General features: G+C 41.2%; 2 protein-coding genes across 5 annotated transcripts in view; both read right to left on the reverse strand.

Moving 5' to 3' along the window:
* Window positions 1–8,905, reverse strand: part of wdr18 (WD repeat domain 18) — a 93,675-nt gene extending 84,770 nt beyond the window's left edge. Inside the window, exons 1-3 of the mRNA XM_029632214.2 lie at window positions 8,650–8,905; window positions 7,431–7,541; window positions 4,908–5,041 (exon numbers count right to left, since the gene is read on the reverse strand). Coding sequence (XP_029488074.1) covers window positions 4,908–5,041; window positions 7,431–7,541; window positions 8,650–8,859 — 455 coding nt within the window. The 5' untranslated portion in view covers window positions 8,860–8,905. The remainder of the gene's footprint in view (window positions 1–4,907; window positions 5,042–7,430; window positions 7,542–8,649) is intronic.
* Window positions 8,906–9,156: 251 nt separating this feature from the next.
* Window positions 9,157–18,766, reverse strand: LOC115108167 (PWWP domain-containing DNA repair factor 3B-like). Of its 4 annotated transcripts, none has more exons than XM_029632209.2 (16): window positions 18,306–18,756; window positions 17,869–17,948; window positions 17,605–17,675; window positions 17,433–17,527; window positions 16,354–16,562; window positions 15,724–15,805; window positions 13,855–14,004; window positions 13,664–13,734; window positions 13,451–13,530; window positions 13,096–13,156; window positions 12,123–12,198; window positions 11,895–11,945; window positions 11,302–11,552; window positions 11,005–11,205; window positions 10,679–10,767; window positions 9,157–10,579 (listed from the first exon to the last, which is right to left on the reverse strand). In XM_029632209.2, exons 2-16 carry the CDS (start codon window positions 17,923–17,925, stop codon window positions 10,507–10,509), a joined length of 1,617 nt encoding a protein of 538 aa, XP_029488069.1. In that variant the 5' UTR covers window positions 17,926–17,948; window positions 18,306–18,756; the 3' UTR covers window positions 9,157–10,506. The 4 variants fall into 4 exon arrangements, with proteins under 4 accessions (XP_029488069.1, XP_029488070.1, XP_029488073.1 ...); XM_029632210.2 differs by having other exon boundaries at window positions 17,433–17,503; window positions 18,306–18,755; XM_029632211.2 differs by having other exon boundaries at window positions 10,516–10,601; window positions 18,306–18,766.
* Between the last annotated feature and the right edge of the window lie 740 nt (window positions 18,767–19,506).

Genomic DNA, 19,506 nt, shown 5'->3' on the forward strand with positions numbered 1-19,506 from the left:
AGGAACAAACACTATGTGTGGAGAAGGCGGCACAGCACACCAACATCAAAACCTCATCCCAACTGTAAATGATGGTGGAGGGAGCATCATGGTTTGGGCTAGATGGTTCCGACCTAGAATATGTGGACATCTATAAGTACCTAAGTGTCTGGCTAGACTGTAAACTCTCCTTCCAGACTCATATCAAACATCTCCAATCTAAAATCAAATCTAGAGTCGGCTTTCTATTCCACAACAAAGCCTCCTTCACTCACGCCGCCAAACTTACCCTAGTAAAACGGACTATCCTACCGATCCTCGACTTCGGCGATGTCATCTACAAAATAGCTTCCAATAGTCTACTCAGAAAACTGGATGCAGTTTATCACAGTGCCATCCGTTTTGTTACTAAAGCACCTTATACCACCCACCACTGCGACCTGTATGCTTTAGTCGGCTGGCCCTCGCTACATATTTGTCGCCAGACCCACTGGCTCCAGGTCATCTACAAGTCCATGCTAGGTAAAGTTCCGCCTTATCTCAGTTCACTGGTCACGATGGCAACACCCACCCGTAGCACGCGCTCCAGCAGGTGTATCTCACTGATCGGCGGCAGGGTGGCCTAGTGGTTAGAGCGTTGGACTAGTAACCGGAAGGTTGCAAGTTCAAATCCCCGAGCTGACAAGGTACAAATCTGTCGTTCTGCCCCTGAACAGGCAGTTAACCCACTGTTCCTAGGCCATCATTGAAAATAAGAATTTGTTCTTAACTGATTTGCATAGTAAAATAAAGGTAAAATTTTTTACGAAATTAAAAAATCTTTAAAGCCAACACCTCATTCGGCCGCCTTTCCTTCCAGTTCTTTCCTTCCACAGCTGCCTGTGACTGGAACGAATTGCAAAAATCGCTGAAGTTGGAGACTTTTATCTCCCTCACCAACTTTAAACATCTGCTATCTGAGCAGCTAACCGATCGCTGCAGCTGTACATAGTCTATCGTTAAATAGCCCACCCAATTTACCTACTTCATCCCCATACTGTTTTTATTTATTTACTTTTCTGCTCACCAGTATCTCTACCTGCACATGACCATCTGATCATTTATCACTCCAGTGTTAATCTTTTTTTATTATTCGCCTACCACCTCATGCCTTTTGCACACAATGTATATAGACTTTTTCTACTGTGTAAACAACTTGTTTATTGTTTACTCCATGTGTAACTGTGTTGTCTGTTCACACTGCTATGCTTTATCTTGGCCAAGTCGCAGTTGTAAATGAGAACTTGTTCTCAACTAGCCTACCTGGTTAAATAAAGGTGAAATAAATAAAAAATATTTAAAAAATGGTTTGGGCTGTTTTGCTGCCTCAGGGCCTGGAACGCTTGCTATCAACGACGGAAAAATTATTTCAAGTTTATCAATACATTTTGCAGGATTGAAGCTCAGGTGCAGGACAACGACAAATGGCTTCAGAGGAAAATACGCCTTCCTGACCTCAACCCGATTAAGATGCTGTGGCATGACCTCAAGAGAGGGGTTCCCACCATCCCAAGAATATTGCTGAACTGAAACATTTTTGCTAGGAGGAATGGTCAAAAATTCCTCCTGACCGTTGTGAAGGTCTAATCCGCAACTACAGAAAACGTTGAGGTTATTTGCTGCCAAAGGAGGGTCAACCAGTTATTAAATCCAAGGGTTCGCATACTTTTTCCACCGTGCACTGTGAATGTTTACACGGTGTGTTCAATAAATATATCAAAACTTATAATTGTGTTATTAGTGTTTTAAGTGTCTATTGTTGAGACTTAGATGAAGATCAGATCAAATTATGACCAATTAGAGAAATCCGGGTAATTCCAAAAGGGTTCGCAAACTTTTTCTTGCCACTGTAGATGTGCATCAGCTGCGAAACACTTCAAGACGGGTGGAGTCTTCCTGGGGAGATGTTTTTTGTTGTTGTTGAACAACTGTGAGAAGGTAACTTCTGGTGACTTTTTTAAAGGACATTCTACTCCAAAATGCATGAAATTTATTATGTTCTCTTCCTTTAAAACTCATCTGAAAATCAAAGACAGTTGAATTTTATTTCTTGGTCTCATTGACATATTAGCCCAATTCTATATTAACCCCTAAAATGATTTAGCTAGCATATCTTAGTTAAGAAATATGACATACTACTGCACATCTTAGGGTTGTCTACACTTAGAAGATTACAAAGCTAGCTAATTAGTTACCTTGGACAATCTGATGAGAATCTGAGGAAATTGTGTAACTTATCTCTCGGATCATAAAAGCACTTCTCGGCAGAATTAAAAATACGTTTTTTATTCATCAGCTGCCAGAAATCCTCTCTTACCTCTGCCACTGTCATCAAGTAACCATGGTTCCCCCCAGCAGCGGGATGGTTTTTCAATACTATCAATACCATTGAATCGATTTCTTTGAAGTTTTTTAAATACATGTGAATATTTGAAACTACTTTAAGTAAATACCTGCAGTCAACTTGTACAATACGTTAGGAGATGGACATTTTACATTTAGCAGACACTCTTATCCAGAGCGACTTAAAGTAAGTAGTGAGTGCATACATTTTCATACTTTTCATTCATTGCGTTCTTCATTTCACTGGTCACATTAGGAATATTACGGTAGTCCACAGCCACGTCATGTGGTGTTTGTTTACAGGCACACAACGATGAGAGACAGGAACCATGCGAGTCACTCACTGTTGTGCAGCATGCGCCAGGTGATCTAATTACCGTACGGAATTCACAACTAAATGTTTGCCAGCTAGATATCTTATAACTAACTACTAAGTTAACTGTCTAAAATGTGCTAAATGATCTACAGTTGTGCATCCGGTTTGCTAATTTAGTAGCTAGTTAGCTATCTGGCTAAGTGGTTAGCTTCTTCCAAATCAAGCATTTGCTTGCGAACAGCAGAGAATCACCTCCTGGATCAAGAGCCTCACTGGCTGATATTTGTTTTGTGGGTGCAGCAAACCGTGGAGCATTTTTTTTAGTTACTTGTATACAGTGGGGCAAAAAAGTATTTAGTCAACCACCAATTGTGCAAGTTCTCCCACTTAAAAAGATGAGGCCTGTAATTTTCATCATTGGTACACTTCAACTATGACAGACAAAATGAGAAAAAAAATCCAGAAAATCACATTGTAGGATTTTTTATGAATTTATTTGCAAATTATGGTGGAAAATAAGCATTTGGTCACCTACAAACAAGCAAGATTTCTGGCTCTCACAGACCTGTAACTTCTTCTTTAAGAGGTTCCTCTGTCCTCCACTCGTTACCTGTATTAATGGCACCTGTTTGAACTTGTTATCAGTATAAAAGACACCTGTCCACAACCTCAATAAGTCACACTCCAAACTCCACTATGGCCAAGACCAAAGAGCTGTCAAAGGACACCAGAAACAAAATTGTAGACCTGCACCAGGCTGGGAAGACTGAATCTGCAATAGGTAAGCAGCTTGGTTTGAAGAAATCAACTGTGGGAGCAATTATTAGGAAATGGAAGACATACAAGACCACTGATAATCTTCCTCGATCTGGGGCTCCACTCAAGATCTCACCCAGTGGGGTCAAAATGATCACAAGAACGGTGAGCAAAAATCCCAGAACCACACGGGGGGACCTAGTGAATGACCTGCAGAGAGCTGGGACCAAAGTAACAAAGCCTACCATCAGTAACACACTACGCCGCCAGGGACTCAAATCCTGCAGTGTCAGACGTGTCCCCATGCTTAAGCCAGTACATGTCCAGGCCCGTCTGAAGTTTGCTAGAGAGCATTTGGATGATCCAGAAGAAGATTGGGTGAATGTCAAATGGTCAGATGAAACCAAAATATAACTTTTTGGTAAAAACTCAACTCGTCGTGTTTGGAGGACAAAGAATGCTGAGTTGCATCCAAAAAACACCATACCTACTGTGAAGCATGGGGGTGGAAACATCATGCTTTGGGGCTGTTTTTCTGCAAAGGGACCAGGACGACTGATCCGTGTAAAGGAAAGAATGAATGGGGCCATGTATCGTGAGATTTTGAGTGAAAACCTCCTTCCATCAGCAAGGGCATTGAAGATGAAACGTGGCTGGGTCTTTCAGCATGACAATGATCCCAAACACACCGCCCGGGCAACGAAGGAGTGGCTTCGTAAGAAGCATTTCAAGGTCCTGGAGTGGCCTAGCCAGTCTCCAGATCTCAACCCCATAGAACATCTTTGGAGGGAGTTGAAAGTCCGTGTTGCCCAGCAACAGCCCCAAAACATCACTGCTCTAGAGGAGATCTGCATGGAGGAATGGGCCAAAATACCAGCAACAGTGTGTGAAAACCTTGTGAAGACTTACAGAAAACGTTTGACCTCTGTCATTGCCAACAAAGGGTATATAACAAAGTATTGAGATAAACTTTTGTTATTGACCAAATACTTATTTTCCACCATAATTTGCAAATAAATTCATTAAAAATCCTACAATGTGATTTTCTGGATTTTTTTTTCTTTCTAATTTTGTCTGTCATAGTTTAAGTGTACCTATGATGAAAATTACAGGCCTCTCATCTTTTTAAGTGGGAGAACTTGCACAATTGGTGGCTGACTAAATTATTTTTTGCCCCACTGTAGTTTAGGTTAAAAAAATGACCAAGTGTTAGCATTTAGTTAGCATTGTCTATGAGATTTTACATGTACTTGTTAGCATTGCTAACCTTAGGATTAATCAGATTATCAGTGGGGTTTCAAACAGCACCCCTTGTGTTCAGAGCGGGTATTAATGAATATCCAGGTATGACATAAGTTCAGTATGAAGGTATGACAATCTGGATACCGTCCAAGCCTACTCAACAGCGTTTGGAGAAAATGGTTTAAACAGTGTCGGCGTAATTAACACACTCCAGTGTAAGAGCTGTTTGTACCTGGCTAGACTCCAGACCAGTGCCAGGTTGTCTTTGCCTCCTGAGATGAAATGGCTGCTGTCGTCACTGAAGCGTAGGCAGGTCAGGTCTTGGTAATGGCGGCTCAAGATGGCCAGCAAATTCCCAGAGGAAACCTAGAATGACAATTTCATTAACATCAAATGCCACTTAGCCGAGAGAGAAGTTAATTTTATCACTGTATGAACATCTATTTCACTGATCAATGGAGTATCGCCTTATGAGAGTCATGCTGTTACAATCAAATTATAGATAATGAGAAACCCCACTTTCATTTTGGAAAGCTGAAAAAAACCTACTAAGCTATAACTTGTGTTTATTGATCCGTCAAACACAGATGTTGAGGAAATCAAACAGCAAATTAAGGATTTACAGTCACTAATGTGATTAAAATGACATTTCATGAGTAATCTTCTCACATTTCATTAAAAAAAACAGTCTATGGTGAGGACATAAAGTAGTTTGAAACTGGTGAGGCAAAGGTGACCTTGCTGATACTAACAGCAGCTCCTTAGGGTAAACGTTAGGCCTAGCTGAAGCTTCCTCACAACTTCAGTCCAGGAACGATAATGTTATCCTCAAAGTAGTACAAAGGAATTGAGGAGAAGAGTATACATGTCAGCCATAGCGTAGTCATTCCATACACATTACACAACTTAAAGTCAAATGTGAATTTGAATAACTATGACATCCCTTTTGCTGATGTTTTATGTAACTCATTTCAGGAAACTAGGCGTATGTCACGACATTACTTCACAGGATGCATTTGAAAGTCAACCATTTTTTATAAAAATGTATTTTTGGGGCAGAAATGCCTTCTGGAACATGTGAACTTTCATGTGCCTTAATAACAAACTTGTATTCCATCCGTAAATACAAGTAAAATTGTTAAATTACGAGCCTAGTTGGTTTAGCCACGGAAAAAGCAGGAACCTTCCTGCTAGCCATTATTGGCTGAGATAATGGATGGGCTGGAAATGCCTCCTATGATGAGTTTGGATTGGTCTGCCATGTAGCATGCTTCTGTTTATAACGTGAACTTCTCAGTATGTGTTGATAGTCCTTTCTACCACGCAGTTTTTGAAATATATAACAACCATCGAGAAATACAAAAGTTTGGCAAATTTTCTCAACATTGATACCCTGAATTTAGCAGGCGCTATTGAGAGATCAGTTGGAAAAAGTGATTTTCTACTTTCTGCACACACCACGGTCAGTGTGAACCAGAGTGACTTGACAAAACACTGGCCAAACAAGATGTAGCTACACTCAAAATGGAATTAAACAGTTCAGTCTGCTGTGAAGCATTCATCCATTTATAAGGGTAAGAGTCTAGCTACATTTTCAGATATATAAGTTTTTTCAGAAAGTCGTTTTCATTGCAGGTTAAAGCGGACTGTTCGCTAGCTAGCGAACATTAGCTTGCTGGCTCGCTAGCTAACGTTACGTGTATGATTTGTGTAGTAATATTATTCAAATCAGATTCTTAGTTATAGCCTAATGTTAGCTAGCAAACATTGAACCTGGTTGGTTAGCTTTAGCTACCTGCAGATTCACACTACAGCTATGACAATGTTTGTATTGGTTGGTAGTAGGAGTTGGGATTATGCTGGTTCATTGTTTAGCTAGCTAGCTACTAGTACATGTCTAAACAAAAGAAAAAAGACTGCATGTCTAAAAACACTTCACCAGATGATTACATGACCCATCAAGTTAGCCAAGTGTGTCTTGGGATGATTATGGACATCTATAGTATTTCATGAACATGTGCACATGTCTAGACAATAGTGACCCATCCATTAACGAAATGTGGCTGGGGGGTTATAGCATTTCCTTCACATGATCCATCAATTTAGACAAGCGTGTCGGGTAAGCGCCATCTAATAATTATAAAATATTTGTATCTGGACACTATCCGATTTTGATATTGCTACTAAGCAAGTTACCATTTCACTGTACTGTGTACACCTTCTGTATCCTGTGAATGTGACAACTCAACTTTTTATTTTATATAGTGTGTGTTTACCAGAGACGGTAACGTGAAGAATATGACCTGCACCAAAATCAGATTAGGATATAGGCCAAGGACTAGATCAAGTGTATTTTTACTTGGTGTTTTTCCTTATTGTAGGCTACTACTGTCACCACTTTTAGTCTTGAAGTCTTTGGCTGTTTAGTAATCACTCTGTTTAGCAAATTACCTCATGTGAATCCTTAAAGAGATGGGTGGGGCTAAGGCTTAAGAGGGTGTGAATGATGCTGAATGGGTGTAGACAACAAAGAGCTCTCCAGAAAGTGTACCAAAACATTCATGGGCCATTTTCTCAAAAGTGGAGTTACAAGTTTATGAACTCTAATGCAGAATTACTTCAATTGTTATTCAACTGCAGTGTATGATATACCACTTTCTAGCTTAGTCTCTACTTTTATCCAATGTAAAAAACACAATTTCAAATGTTGCTACATAAGACCGGATCGAGGCGGCCGGTCACATATCTGTCTCACCTCCCATAAGTAGATGGCATCAGCAATGCCTGCCACCAAGTACAGGCCATTGGGGGATGCAGTCAAGCATGTCACAATCCCAGGGCACACAATTTTCTGCTGCAGCTGATCCTGAAATAAAAAAGATGTACATGTTTGATGCGTGTCAGCCTACATCGGAATGGGATATTTAGTTCCATTACCTTTGTAGCCAATGCCGGTATTTGCATCTAATTCTATAGATATTCATTAATTCAGGCAACCTTTGAGACTATAAAACGAATGTCAGCATTTTAATATGACCCCCACATCTTGTTCACCCACTGGAACAATATAGTTCACATAAAAAGTAATGTACACATCATTCCACACCATGAATGTACAGGTGTCTGCCAAAATAAAGGAAACAACTTAAATTGGGTCTTATATTCACCACAACAGTTTCAAATGCTGTCTCATGTGCTACTACATAATCTCCCATAGGTGTTCAGTTGGGTTGAGACCTGGTGATTGACACATACAGCCTTTAAACCTCCTATGCTTCTTTGAGACCCCTCTTTCAAAGTCACATATCTTATTCTAGCCATGGTAGACAAAATTATGGGTAGCTATGCATGTTTTATACATCACCCTAAGAATGATGAGACCTGTGTTGAAGGACCAGTTTTCAATGTACTTTGTAGCCCTCATTTACTCAAGTGTTTCCTTTATTTTGACAGTCAACTGTATTGTCATTATAGTACTATGGTGTGTACCATCACTGCCCCAATATTCTTCAAGCCCGGAGACCCCCATGGTGTGCAGAATAATGTTCCAGTCCAGTCCTAATGCACCTGATAAACTGTTGATTAGATGAATGAGGTGTGTTAGTGCTGGACTAGAACAAAGCCAAATGCCTGTATACCTTGTGATTCAGGACTAGAATTGAACACCACAACTGGTCAACTCTATCACTGATTAAGTGACACTCCATGTGTCCTTCGTTTAAAATATCGTGCATTCATCCCATGTGTAACATTTAGGCCCATCTTCTATCCGTATCTAGCCAACGACAGAAAACACGTTTCACAATGAATAACCTTAGCCACCTTGCTAAACTAACCGGACAGACATACGAACAAACAAGCTAGACATATGTAACGTTAGCTAGCTATGTCCAGAGACCTTTCAGAGCATTATCTCCAGAGAGCTATGAACAGCGCTCGCGCCCCTAGCAAGCTAGCCAACGTTACCTAGCTACCTTTCTCTGGATTTCCCACACGTTGATGAAGTTTTTCCCGAGTTGGGCTCCGAGGATGTACTCTCCATTCAAAACTGTGAGTGACCTCGAAGAAGTATTGCCACCTCGATAGGCCAAGAGATTTGTGCCCGAATGGAGTTCCAAAACGGCACAGTTCCATAGCTGTCCAGCCGAATCGGCACTCAGAACTATTTCCATAGGCGCGGACATCTTGGAACAGCACGCGTGTTGTTTTGGAAGTAAAGGAACTCAACGCATGCGCATACACGTCATTTCCTGATTGACGGTATGGACTCTGGGTTATGTTGGTTTATATCTTTTACCTTTAACTAGGCATGTTAGTTAAGAACAAATTGTTATTTACAATGACGGCCTACACCGGCCAAACCCTCACGAATTTGTAACCAAACACCGGCCAAAACCTAACTCGCACCAATTGTGCGCCGCTATATGGGACTCCCAATCACGGTCGTCTTGGCAACAGAGAATATATGCAGCAAACACATATATGTGTAAAAACAACGTAATTTTATTGCTTTCATCCTGAGATCCGCTTTGCGCTTTGGCGATACAAACATACCTCACCCAGAATAATAGCAACAAGTTCAAGGAAATAATTGTAAAGGAAAATACATTGAAAAGAAACAAACCATCACCGTTATAGCTATTTCAATTTGTACATGTATCTCTGCCCATCACACAAGATGATCAATCATGCCAAATAACTAGACTGCATGACAAATGACCTAATTTCACTTTAACTTGTTGGAATTTTGCTTTTTCAAGAGCTCTACACTTGCATCTGTATCAACAATTATGGCAGGAAGTTGAGTAACATACCGAGTATGCAATTGTGGATTCCATTCAACTGTAGCTCCAGAAAATAATTGTTGGGGGGGAAAGCCATGGAAAATAAACAAACCACCACCGTTATAGCTACACCAATGTACACTGCACAAACATATAAATGCAACATGTAAAGTGTTGGTCCCATGTTTCATGAGCTGAAATTAGAGAATTGAATGTTATTCTCTCTACCATTAACTGCATCACAACCGCAGCACACGTGTATGGCGTCATGTAGGTGAGTGGTTTGCGATGCCAACGGTGTGAATTGAGTGTTCCATGGTAGTGGTGGGGTTATGGTATGGGCAGGCATAAGCTATGGACAACGAACATAATTGCATTTCATCAATGGCAATTTGAATGCACAGATACACTGTGACAAGATCCTGAGGCCCATTGTCATGCCATTCATCTGCCGCCATCACCTCATGTTTCAGCATAATAATGTACAGGCCTCATGTCGCAAGGATCTGTACACAATTCCTGGAAAATGTCCCAGTTCTTCCATGGCCTGCATACTCACCAGAAATTGAGTATGTTTGGGATGCGCTGGATCGTGTAAGCGTGTTCCAGCTTCCGACAATATCCAGCAACTTCACACAGCCATTGAAAAAGAGTTCCACAGACCACAATCAACAGCATGATCAACTTTATGTGAAGATGTGTCACGCTGCTTGAGGCAAATGGTGGTCACACTAGATACTGATCCACGCCCCTACCATTTTTATAAAGGTATCTGTGGCCAACAGATACACATCTATATTCCCAGTCATGTGAAATCGATAGATTAGGGCCTAATTCATTTATCTCAATTGACCGATTTCCTTATAGGAACTGTAACTCAGTAAAATCTTTTAAATTGTGGCATATTGCGTTTATATTTTTGTTCAGTATACAAATGATTGTATTGAAAAATAAAGAGTATGTAACCTATAAACACATAACCTATGAACAATATAAACACTAGTTGCATTAGCCAATGAAAACCTGAAACAGAACACACAACCCTTCTTATTCTTTATCGTTTCTGCAGTGCTTTTTCTTCATCTGCTGCACAATCATAAGGTCAAACTCCTCTCGCTCTCTGAAATGATTAAAGGGAAATCCTATCAGCAAAATAAAAACAAGCTACAGTCCATGAAATCACAAAAAATAACAGACAAATACAGTGTCAACCTCTCACCTATTACTGATGCCAGGCCCTTGTGAGTATTTCTCTTCAGCCTTAACCAGGGATATGTCATCGACCTCCGAGATTCCATGAATGACAGCCTGAAAATGTCAAACTTGTGAGATGGAATAAAAGAAAGGACAGTTGGAGAGCATAGGACACAAAAACAGATTTGAATTACATATAGTTCTGTATTTGCATACTACTGCAAGAACACTAGCCTGGTCGCATTTGAATGCGCTTCACTGTAATAGCTAACTCTCACAATTGTTGTCATGCCATTTGCGCATGTACAAATCTAGGACCAATCTGCAACAACACTCAAGACATTGAGTCACCTCTGGTAAGAGCACTTCGAGGATGAAGCGGATCTGATCTAACTCTGGCAGACTTGGCAAGGCTTCCTCCATGATGCTCCTGAGATAAGTGAAAACCTGCTCCACCTGCTGGTCCGTCTCAAAGTAGGGGTCCACTGCTTTACCACTGGCCTTGCGGAAGGCTTTCAGCCACTTGGACACCACCTGACCGCTGATAATAGCCTATGATATGGAGAAAAGAGAAGAAAAGATGCCTAACCATTGCCCAGGGATAAGCTGTTTTACTCTCTTCTTCCCTCAGCTTACTAACTCTCTGACCTGCAAGTGCCTTTCCACGCCTCTTTTATCGACGATGAACTGCAGTAGTTTGTCATTGGCCCGGTCCCGTGCAGCCTTGGCGCGGTCAGGTAGCAGTCTCTTGGAGACCTGTGGCTCCTGTTCACTGCCCTTGGTGGTCGCATGGTCTTCCGGAGTCCCCTGGTAATTTCTCTGGTCCTCCACGTCTTGACTTGGTGAGGCCAGATAACTGTCAGATGGGCCGAGAAGGTACAGCTTTCTCATAGGGATGCCTGGCGGGCAGGAGCACAAATAGGAGTAATACAATGGAATTGGCAATAATTATTATACACTGACAATCTGACAATGTTAAACAAAAGTGTTAAACTTTCATAATGGTTCATAGAGAAGAATGCCTCATTGTTATCAACCAGAGTATGGAGGTTCCTGTCAAGAAATGTTGCTCCATATTCTCATTCTACTATCGCCTCCTTGGCACATGGTTTGTTTTGATAGTTGTTCCTGCCAGTCTGTGGAAGCACCTGACTTGCTTGCTTGTACCTAGGAATTTGCATTAAATAGCAATGAAATAGGTACAAAAAATGACTTTGAACACAGGCCATTTCAAAACTTACTGATGTCATCAGCAACATACTCAACGAGGGAACCGGAAAATGAACCACAACCTGGGGGAACAAATGCATAAACATTTGTTTCACTGGTCATTCAATTATATGCAGGCTTAAAACCTCAATTGATTGAAACAATAGTTACAGAACATTAGCAATAGTTACAGAACATAGCCAACTGAAGACATTGGACAGAGTCAAATCCTAACCTCCTATGTTTGAAGGTTCTCTTACCAAGGCGAATTCTATAGTCCCCAATAAGCTTCAGGCAATAGTGGATGGCAGTACCATATATCTCCTTGGCTTTGTCCTGTGAGAGATACCCACATTTCACCTCACATTCTCCATACATACATCAACTGAAGTAACATATAGACAGTAAGTAAATACAAAGCAATTTCAATAGCTAGGTTTCCATCCAATTAGTGACTGATTTTCATGGTAAATAATCTCAAATCTGCAGAAAACCAATATGGGCATTTTCCCACAGAGATGTGTTTCCCTCAAATTGACTTGTTGCGGATAAAAGGCAGTGAGTGATGACATAGCGCACATAAAAATAACTTTGGGTTTCCATCACATTTTCAACTCTACTGATGGTTTTGTCACAATTTTTTTTCCGTTATATAGCGAATGTACCCACTCTGGTCTTGGCACATGCGCCCTAGCCAACAGCTCGCAGATACAGTGCAGGCATATCCTACATAACGGGATTATTTTGGACAATACAGCGATATCATTTGTATTTGTCAAACGGCAGCCATGCATCGATTATCATGTCATTAGAATAAGATACTAAACATTTATTGGAAAGGAGCATCAAGCTCATCAAGGTGCACTGTCATCACCTTGTGAATTATTTCATCTGTAGCCTAATAAACTACATGCTTTCCCGACTCATAGTGGGAGGACGACCCGTCATCGCGTGACTCCACGTTTACTTCGATATGATGGTTATTATCTCAATATTTCTCGCATAATACAATTTACAGGCATGAAAAGATCGCCTTGTCTAGCATGTTTGATTTTGTCGTCATTTGGAAAGTTTGATGCTTCTATCAGGACTGTCGTGCCATTTTTACCTAACATGTACTTCACTTGCATAAAAAGGTTGAATGGAAAACAGGATCTACATGTCAATATTTGGAAGTCAACCATGGCACATTAATGACATAAAGTATATGATAAATGTAAAGAAAAATCTCACCACCAACTCATTTGACTCCTCACAGTCAAAGGGCTTGATATTCTTTAAGGAGACCTTGACGCTAAAGAAGGGTAAAATAAAATGTTTTATTCATCCTTCAAAGTCGTGTCACTAAATAAATATGTGACTAACCTTGGAGCCACAGTAGGGCAGAACTATGCCTCCTGCCTTCTTTCGTAAAGACCAAATTCCGTCAGGTTACAGCCATAAACATACATATTCGTCTTGTTTACATAGAGATCACTTGTTACAGCTAATAACAGCACATGAAAACAGCTTCCCAGCATAAATGATGTTTGAAAACATCTACACTTTGATATCTACAATCATTATCAGTATTACTGAAGATGCTCACCTCTTCCTCTTCTGTGTGAAAAGAAATGTGTCGATGAACACGACGCTGGCTTTCTTCTCTTTGCGGGACACATACATGATCTGACGATGACATGTGAAGCAAACATGTCATACATGCAAGTGTAAGTCCAGTCCCATTCCAAATCACTAATGATAGAAGAAAGCATACTAGGAATGAGTAGGAGTGAAAATCAATTGGACTAATGAAAATTACCATAGCAGGCCAGAAGGGGCAACGTCGATATTTACACCAGACACAAGCTCCCTTTGTGATGGATAGGGTTTCTGGGGGGGGCACAAAAAGAAAATCACCCAATCTTTCATAACAAAGTAAACCAATGAAACAATATCATATAGACTTCATGTGAGACATGCAGTTTAGAGAGCAGTGTAAAACTAGCTTACTCTTTGGTGAAGTGAAACTGGGTAGGTCATCATCCTCCTCCTCATCCTCCAGACTACTGTCCTCCTGTTCGTCGAAGGACACTTGGAGCGGTTGCAGTGGGGATGAAGAAGGTGGAGTAAGGCTCAAATCACTTGACACATCGGCCACACCTATGCAGTGACACAAATTTCACACGTACCAACTTTTTACAATCTACAATCTTCAAATGGAATATTCAATTGTTCCTGCTTACATTGAATGGCATACAGTGCATTTGGAAATTATTCAGACCCCTTGACTTTTTCCACATATTGTTACGTTACAGCCTTATTCTAAAATGGATCAAATACATTTTTCCCTCATTAATTTACACACAATACCCCATAATGACAAAGTGAAAACAGGTTTTTCGAAAAGTGTAGCAAATGTATTTTAAAATTTTAAAAAAAAACGTATTTACATAGGTATTCAGAACCTTTGCTATGAGACTCGAAATTGAGCTCAGGTGCATCCCGTTTCCATTCATCATCCTTGAGATGTTTCTACAACGTGATTGGAGTCCCCCTGTGGTAAATCCTATTGATTGAACAGGATTTGGCACACACCTATCTATATATAAGGTCCCACAGTTGACAGTGCATGTCAGAGCAAAAACCAAGCCATGAGGTCGAAGGAATTGTCCTTAGAGCTCTGAGACTGGATTGTGTCGAGGCACAGATCTGCAAAAGGGTATCAAAAACATAATTGCAGCATTGAAGGTCCCCAAGAACGCAGTGGCCTCATCATTCTTAAATAGAGGAAGTTTGGAATCACAGTTTGTTAAAGGGCACCTAAAGGACTCTGACTATGAGAAAGAAGATTATCTGGTCTGATGAAACCAAGATTGAACTCTTTGGCCTGATTGCCAAGCATCACGTCTGGAGGAAAACTGGCACCATCCCTACGGTGAAGCATGGTGGTGGAAGCATCATGCTGTGGGGATGTATTTTCAGTGGCAGTGACTGACTGGGAGACTAGTCAGGCTCGAAGGAAAGATGAATGGAGCAAAGTACAGAGATCCTTGATGAAAACCTGCTCCAGAGCGCTCAGGACTTGAGACTGGGCAAAGGTTCACCTTCCAACAAGACAACGACCCTAAGCACACAGCCAAGACAATGCAGGAGTGGCTTCGGGACAAGTCTCAATGTCCTTGAGTGGCCCAGCCAGAGCCCAGACTTAAACCTGATCAAACATCTCTGGAGAGACCTTAAAATAGCCTCAAACAAATGCTCCCCATCCAACCCGACAGAGCTTGAGAGGATCTGCAGCGAATAATGAAAGTCCCCAAATACAGGTGTGCCATGCTTCTGGCGTCAAAGTACTGAGTAAAGGGTCTGAATAATTATGTAAATGTGATCTATTTTTTTATATTTGTTTAATTTGTAAAAATTAAGTTTTTGCTTTGGCATTATGGGGTATTGTGTGTAGCTTGATGAGGGGGGAAAACAAATTTAAACATTTTAGAATAAGGCTGTAACGTAACAAAATGTGGAACAAATTTTATTTGTCCCATGCGCCGAATACAACAGGTGTAGACCTTAACGTGAAATGCTTACTTATACAAACCCTTAACCAACAATGCACTTCAAGAAAAAGAGTTAAGAAAATATTTACTAAATTAATAATAAAATAACTAACGAGGCTATATACAGGGGGTACCGGTACCGAGTAAGAGACGGTAGCACCAACATTATGAACAAAATAAGTTACAAACAATGTGAAAAAACACAAAATAGCACAGGTGGTTAGGAGCCCGTAAAACGGCAGTTATCCCCTCCGGAGCGCTAAAAGTCAAGGGGTCTGAATACTTTCCGAATGCACTGTATGCAATTAGAACCTATTTGGCTTACTGTGAACAGTGACATTCTCTTGAGCTGCACCCGGACTTGTTTTTTGAGAGGCACAATCGTTGTTTTCCTCAGACTGAGGCTCCTGTGGGGACATTAGCAACATCATGGCATGATTGTTATGATGGCATTATTAACTCAACTGGCGCCAAAAGTAGTGGAGAGCCATATTAAAGCACTGAAACAGTTGCAGTGGTGACTGACTAGTTCTCGTGAATTAAAATGGTCTGTGTGACATTTGTGTCTAGTGTCAAGTTTGCAGCACAGAAGTACCTGTGTCTCAGCGTGCCTATACATAAGTCTGAACTTGGCTGCCCTTTGCTTAGGTGTCTCATAGGCATCCCATAACTTGTGACTGGAATGGCCTGAAGTGTTCTCTGGTGATGTATTGAGAACTGGACTCTGTCTGGCCTGCTTTGGTGGACTGGTATCCTCATTCTCACTCAAATTCCTAGAATTCCACAAGCTGGACCACTGGGCTTGCTGGGTCCGCCATCTCTGACTATTGCAACAATTCCTTCTTAATCTTAAGGGCTTGTGAGGACCTCGTTTGAGCGCTCTTCAGTATCTACTACTACTACTGTCTCTAAGTTTTGTGCTTTCCTGGTCTGCTTCTGTATCACTTTTGCTCACATTTGCTCGGATGACGCGTCTTGCTCTCGTTTCTTGCTCTTCAGGCGCCGATGGCAACTGTTGGTCTCTTCTCTTTTCGGATGTTCTGGGGTCTCCTAACACCAGAGTGCTGCTTGTCTCTCCTGAGGGGAACATATCCAATGCCAAGCGCAGTGCTCTCCGGTATTTCAATTCTCTTATTGGGTCCCTCCTTTTGGAAGCATGATCACCTGCGCGAGGATGAAAGATACTATTGTTGTTCAGTCTTCACGAGTTTGGGATAAGAGTGATGTGGGAGATTTAAGTGACATTGTATGCAAGCACACATGATCATATTGTAACCAACGATCATATAATAGCAAACAAGGCATTGTAGTTGACATGTATAATCTCATATGTTAGCATCTTTACTCTTATCTGATCCCATGATGTCCAAAATATCTGCCCTTTACACTAGATGATCAATCATGCCAAATAACTAGTCTGCGTGACAAATTAAATAATTTCATTATAACTGGTCAGGTCTTCATTGTTTTCCAAAATCAAGAGCTCTGCTTTTGCATCAGTATCACCAAGTATGGCAGTAAGTTGAGTAACATATCGAGTATGCAAATGTAGATTCGACTCAACTGTACAACACTTTGTCCTACAAGTACTCACTAACTCAAGGGCCTACTTACGGGAAGTCACTCCCTAATCTGAAATGGTATCGGAATTAAATTATGTAAATGTCTTGACAACTGCTGAAAGTGAGCCAGGTTTATAATTACAAAATGTTTATGATCTCAACGGGACAAATTGAAATGGAACCGAATGTTGACTAGAGAAACACCAACACACAAAGGCCTAGGCAGCTACAAGGAAATAATCCCTGCTTCAGATGGTTCATAGGTGATATGGGAGATGAAGTTGGACAGTATAAAGGTGTAAAGCTCTGCATATCTCAAAAGGAAATGAGGCTCATTGTACACGAACAGAGCCACTTCCATTGTCTCTAGTCATGTGACATAAGATAACGTGTGGTTAGGAGGAAGAATTGACTGGCACTGGTTAATAAATGAAGGTACTGTATGTTGACAGAGAAGTGTTGTGGGACTTACTCAGATGTCCAGAGATGCTCTCGATGCATTCTTGGGTCAGGGCTTGCGTTTCCTTCTGCTGCACCCACACTCTGCAAAACAAAATACACACTCCTCTAATGGTTATTGATGAATGTATCCATGTCAGAGCGAGAGAAGTGTACTGAGTTTGTCAATAACAAGAGGTGCCTACCTGTGACCTTCTCCCAACATTTCCACTTCCATATCATTCTTCCTCTTGGAATTGCACACTCTTCTCAAAACCTTGTACAAGTGAAACAATAGCTGTATGTGAAACGGATGCTAAATACTGCACCCCTTCCCTCCAAAATACTGTACTAGAGAGAGCTTTTGAGAGCATGTGTACAGATTCCATCTGAAACTGACAGGGATGTGTGGTCATTTGTGTATGTGCACGTATCCAAATGATGTTAGCCTGGTAATGTCTTTGCCTTACCTTAGCTGGCCAGTGGTGGCCTTTCCACTTGCATAGGAGATATTCAGATGCTTCCATGTAACTAGCTAGCTATCCAGAATCTGCAGGGCGACAATCTCAATGTAGTGAGCATAGAATTAAGAATGAATATAATCATTCTTATTGGTATGGCTATGAGGCTATCGTCTAGCTATGACGTTTCAAAAATATTACTGGCAGACATGGCTGATATTTGATAGCTCGAACCAAAAAAACAAAAGTCCTGCTACTATTTCCTAAATGTTCCTTAAGTAACTGTAGTTGATGGGTTTACTGTTCCTTCGTATCAAAACAAATCCTAACCACTTTCGCATTTGCAGTGGGCCAGCCAACTACTGTCGTCGTCATGATGAGCAACAAAAAAACTATGAATATCCCGACATACCACGCAAAACGATTTTGCAGTATTTGGTACTCACTCAGTTGATTGAGGTGTGACAAGAATGAGTTTATCCAGTGACCAGATCAGCTAGGCTACAATTTTGTAGAAATTAGAAGAGTACTGTAGCTAGTTGCTACAGTACTAACGTTAGCTAGCTACTGTCAGGGATAGTCCCGAATGAAACTTTACCACATGCATAACATAAAGTTCCCCCCATATTCAACTCTCGTCTCCTGGCCAGTCACGTCATACGCTGCGTCAGACGCTGCGCACACGCAAGCAGACTTGCTTTGGGGAAGAAGCAGGCTACCGGTAGGTACAGTGTGTTAATCAAAACATAATACGATAAGAATTACATGGCGTATCCAGAATTTACTTTTCGTAGCAGGTTCGGAGAATTTACACGTGCACCTTTTAGCAGACACTCTTATCCAGAGTGATTTACTGGAGCAAGTAGGCCTCTGGCTGCTACCAGACCCCCTTGTGTGAGGGCCTGTAGGGGGCACTCCTTGCTCTGATACAGGACATTCCAAAGCCCTAGACCAGTCATTTATATGGTCGCAGGCCAGGGCAGTTATGATGGGGACAGTGTCCTGCAAAGGGTGCCATCACCCTTTGGTTGGGGGCCTACCTCCAGGGGGCCCACCTCCAGGGGGCGTCATAAGCAATGGCAAATTGCAGGAAATTTGCTTTAAAACAGCAGGAAAGTGTGTTTAGCTGATTCATAACAGTAGTCAATCGAAGGTGTAAATTAATTTCCCTGACAACTCAAACTGAATTCTTCCGCTGCTCTATGTTCAATGGCAAATTTTCTAGACGTCGCTTTGCCCACATGTTTTCTGGCTCTGGCGCAACTCAAAATGTGTAGAATTGCAGGAAATTTGCTTTAAAACGGCAACATTTTCTCTCAGCCTCATGACAAAAAGTGTAGAATGGCATTATAAAACTGCATTTATTTTCTGACAATGTTTTTGTTGTTGTTTTTTGGGGGGCTGGAAGTCCCTTGGAGGTAGGTGGCTCAAATGCATTATTCTGGCCATGGTGAACAGTCATCGCAGATCATCTTTAGTACTTGTAGCCAGTGTAGGTTCATTCTGGTGTCATGGCCAAATTCCCAACCTAGGCTTGGCTCCTCACATTATCATTCCCAGCTCACTGTGAACCCCTCTCCTTTCCACTACATTCAACAGGTCGTTGTTGAGAAGAACATTCATAATACAACAACAACTACTGGTATG

The sequence above is a fragment of the Oncorhynchus nerka genome, linkage group LG24 (genome assembly GCF_034236695.1).
Source record: "Oncorhynchus nerka isolate Pitt River linkage group LG24, Oner_Uvic_2.0, whole genome shotgun sequence".
Classification (NCBI taxonomy): Eukaryota; Metazoa; Chordata; class Actinopteri; order Salmoniformes; family Salmonidae; genus Oncorhynchus; species Oncorhynchus nerka.

Excerpts from the sequence above, each read along its gene's own strand:
- LOC115108167 (XM_029632209.2), bottom strand. The coding sequence starts at position 17,925 with ATGGAAGCATCTGAATATCTCCTATGCAAGTGGAAAGGCCACCACTGG. Across the intron at positions 14,005-15,723 it reads AGAGAATGTCACTGTTCACA|GTGTGGCCGATGTGTCAAGT; the intron begins GTAAGCCAAATA and ends GTCACTGCATAG. Across the intron at positions 10,580-10,678 it reads GGGCCTGGCATCAGTAATAG|AGAGCGAGAGGAGTTTGACC; the intron begins GTGAGAGGTTGA and ends TAATCATTTCAG.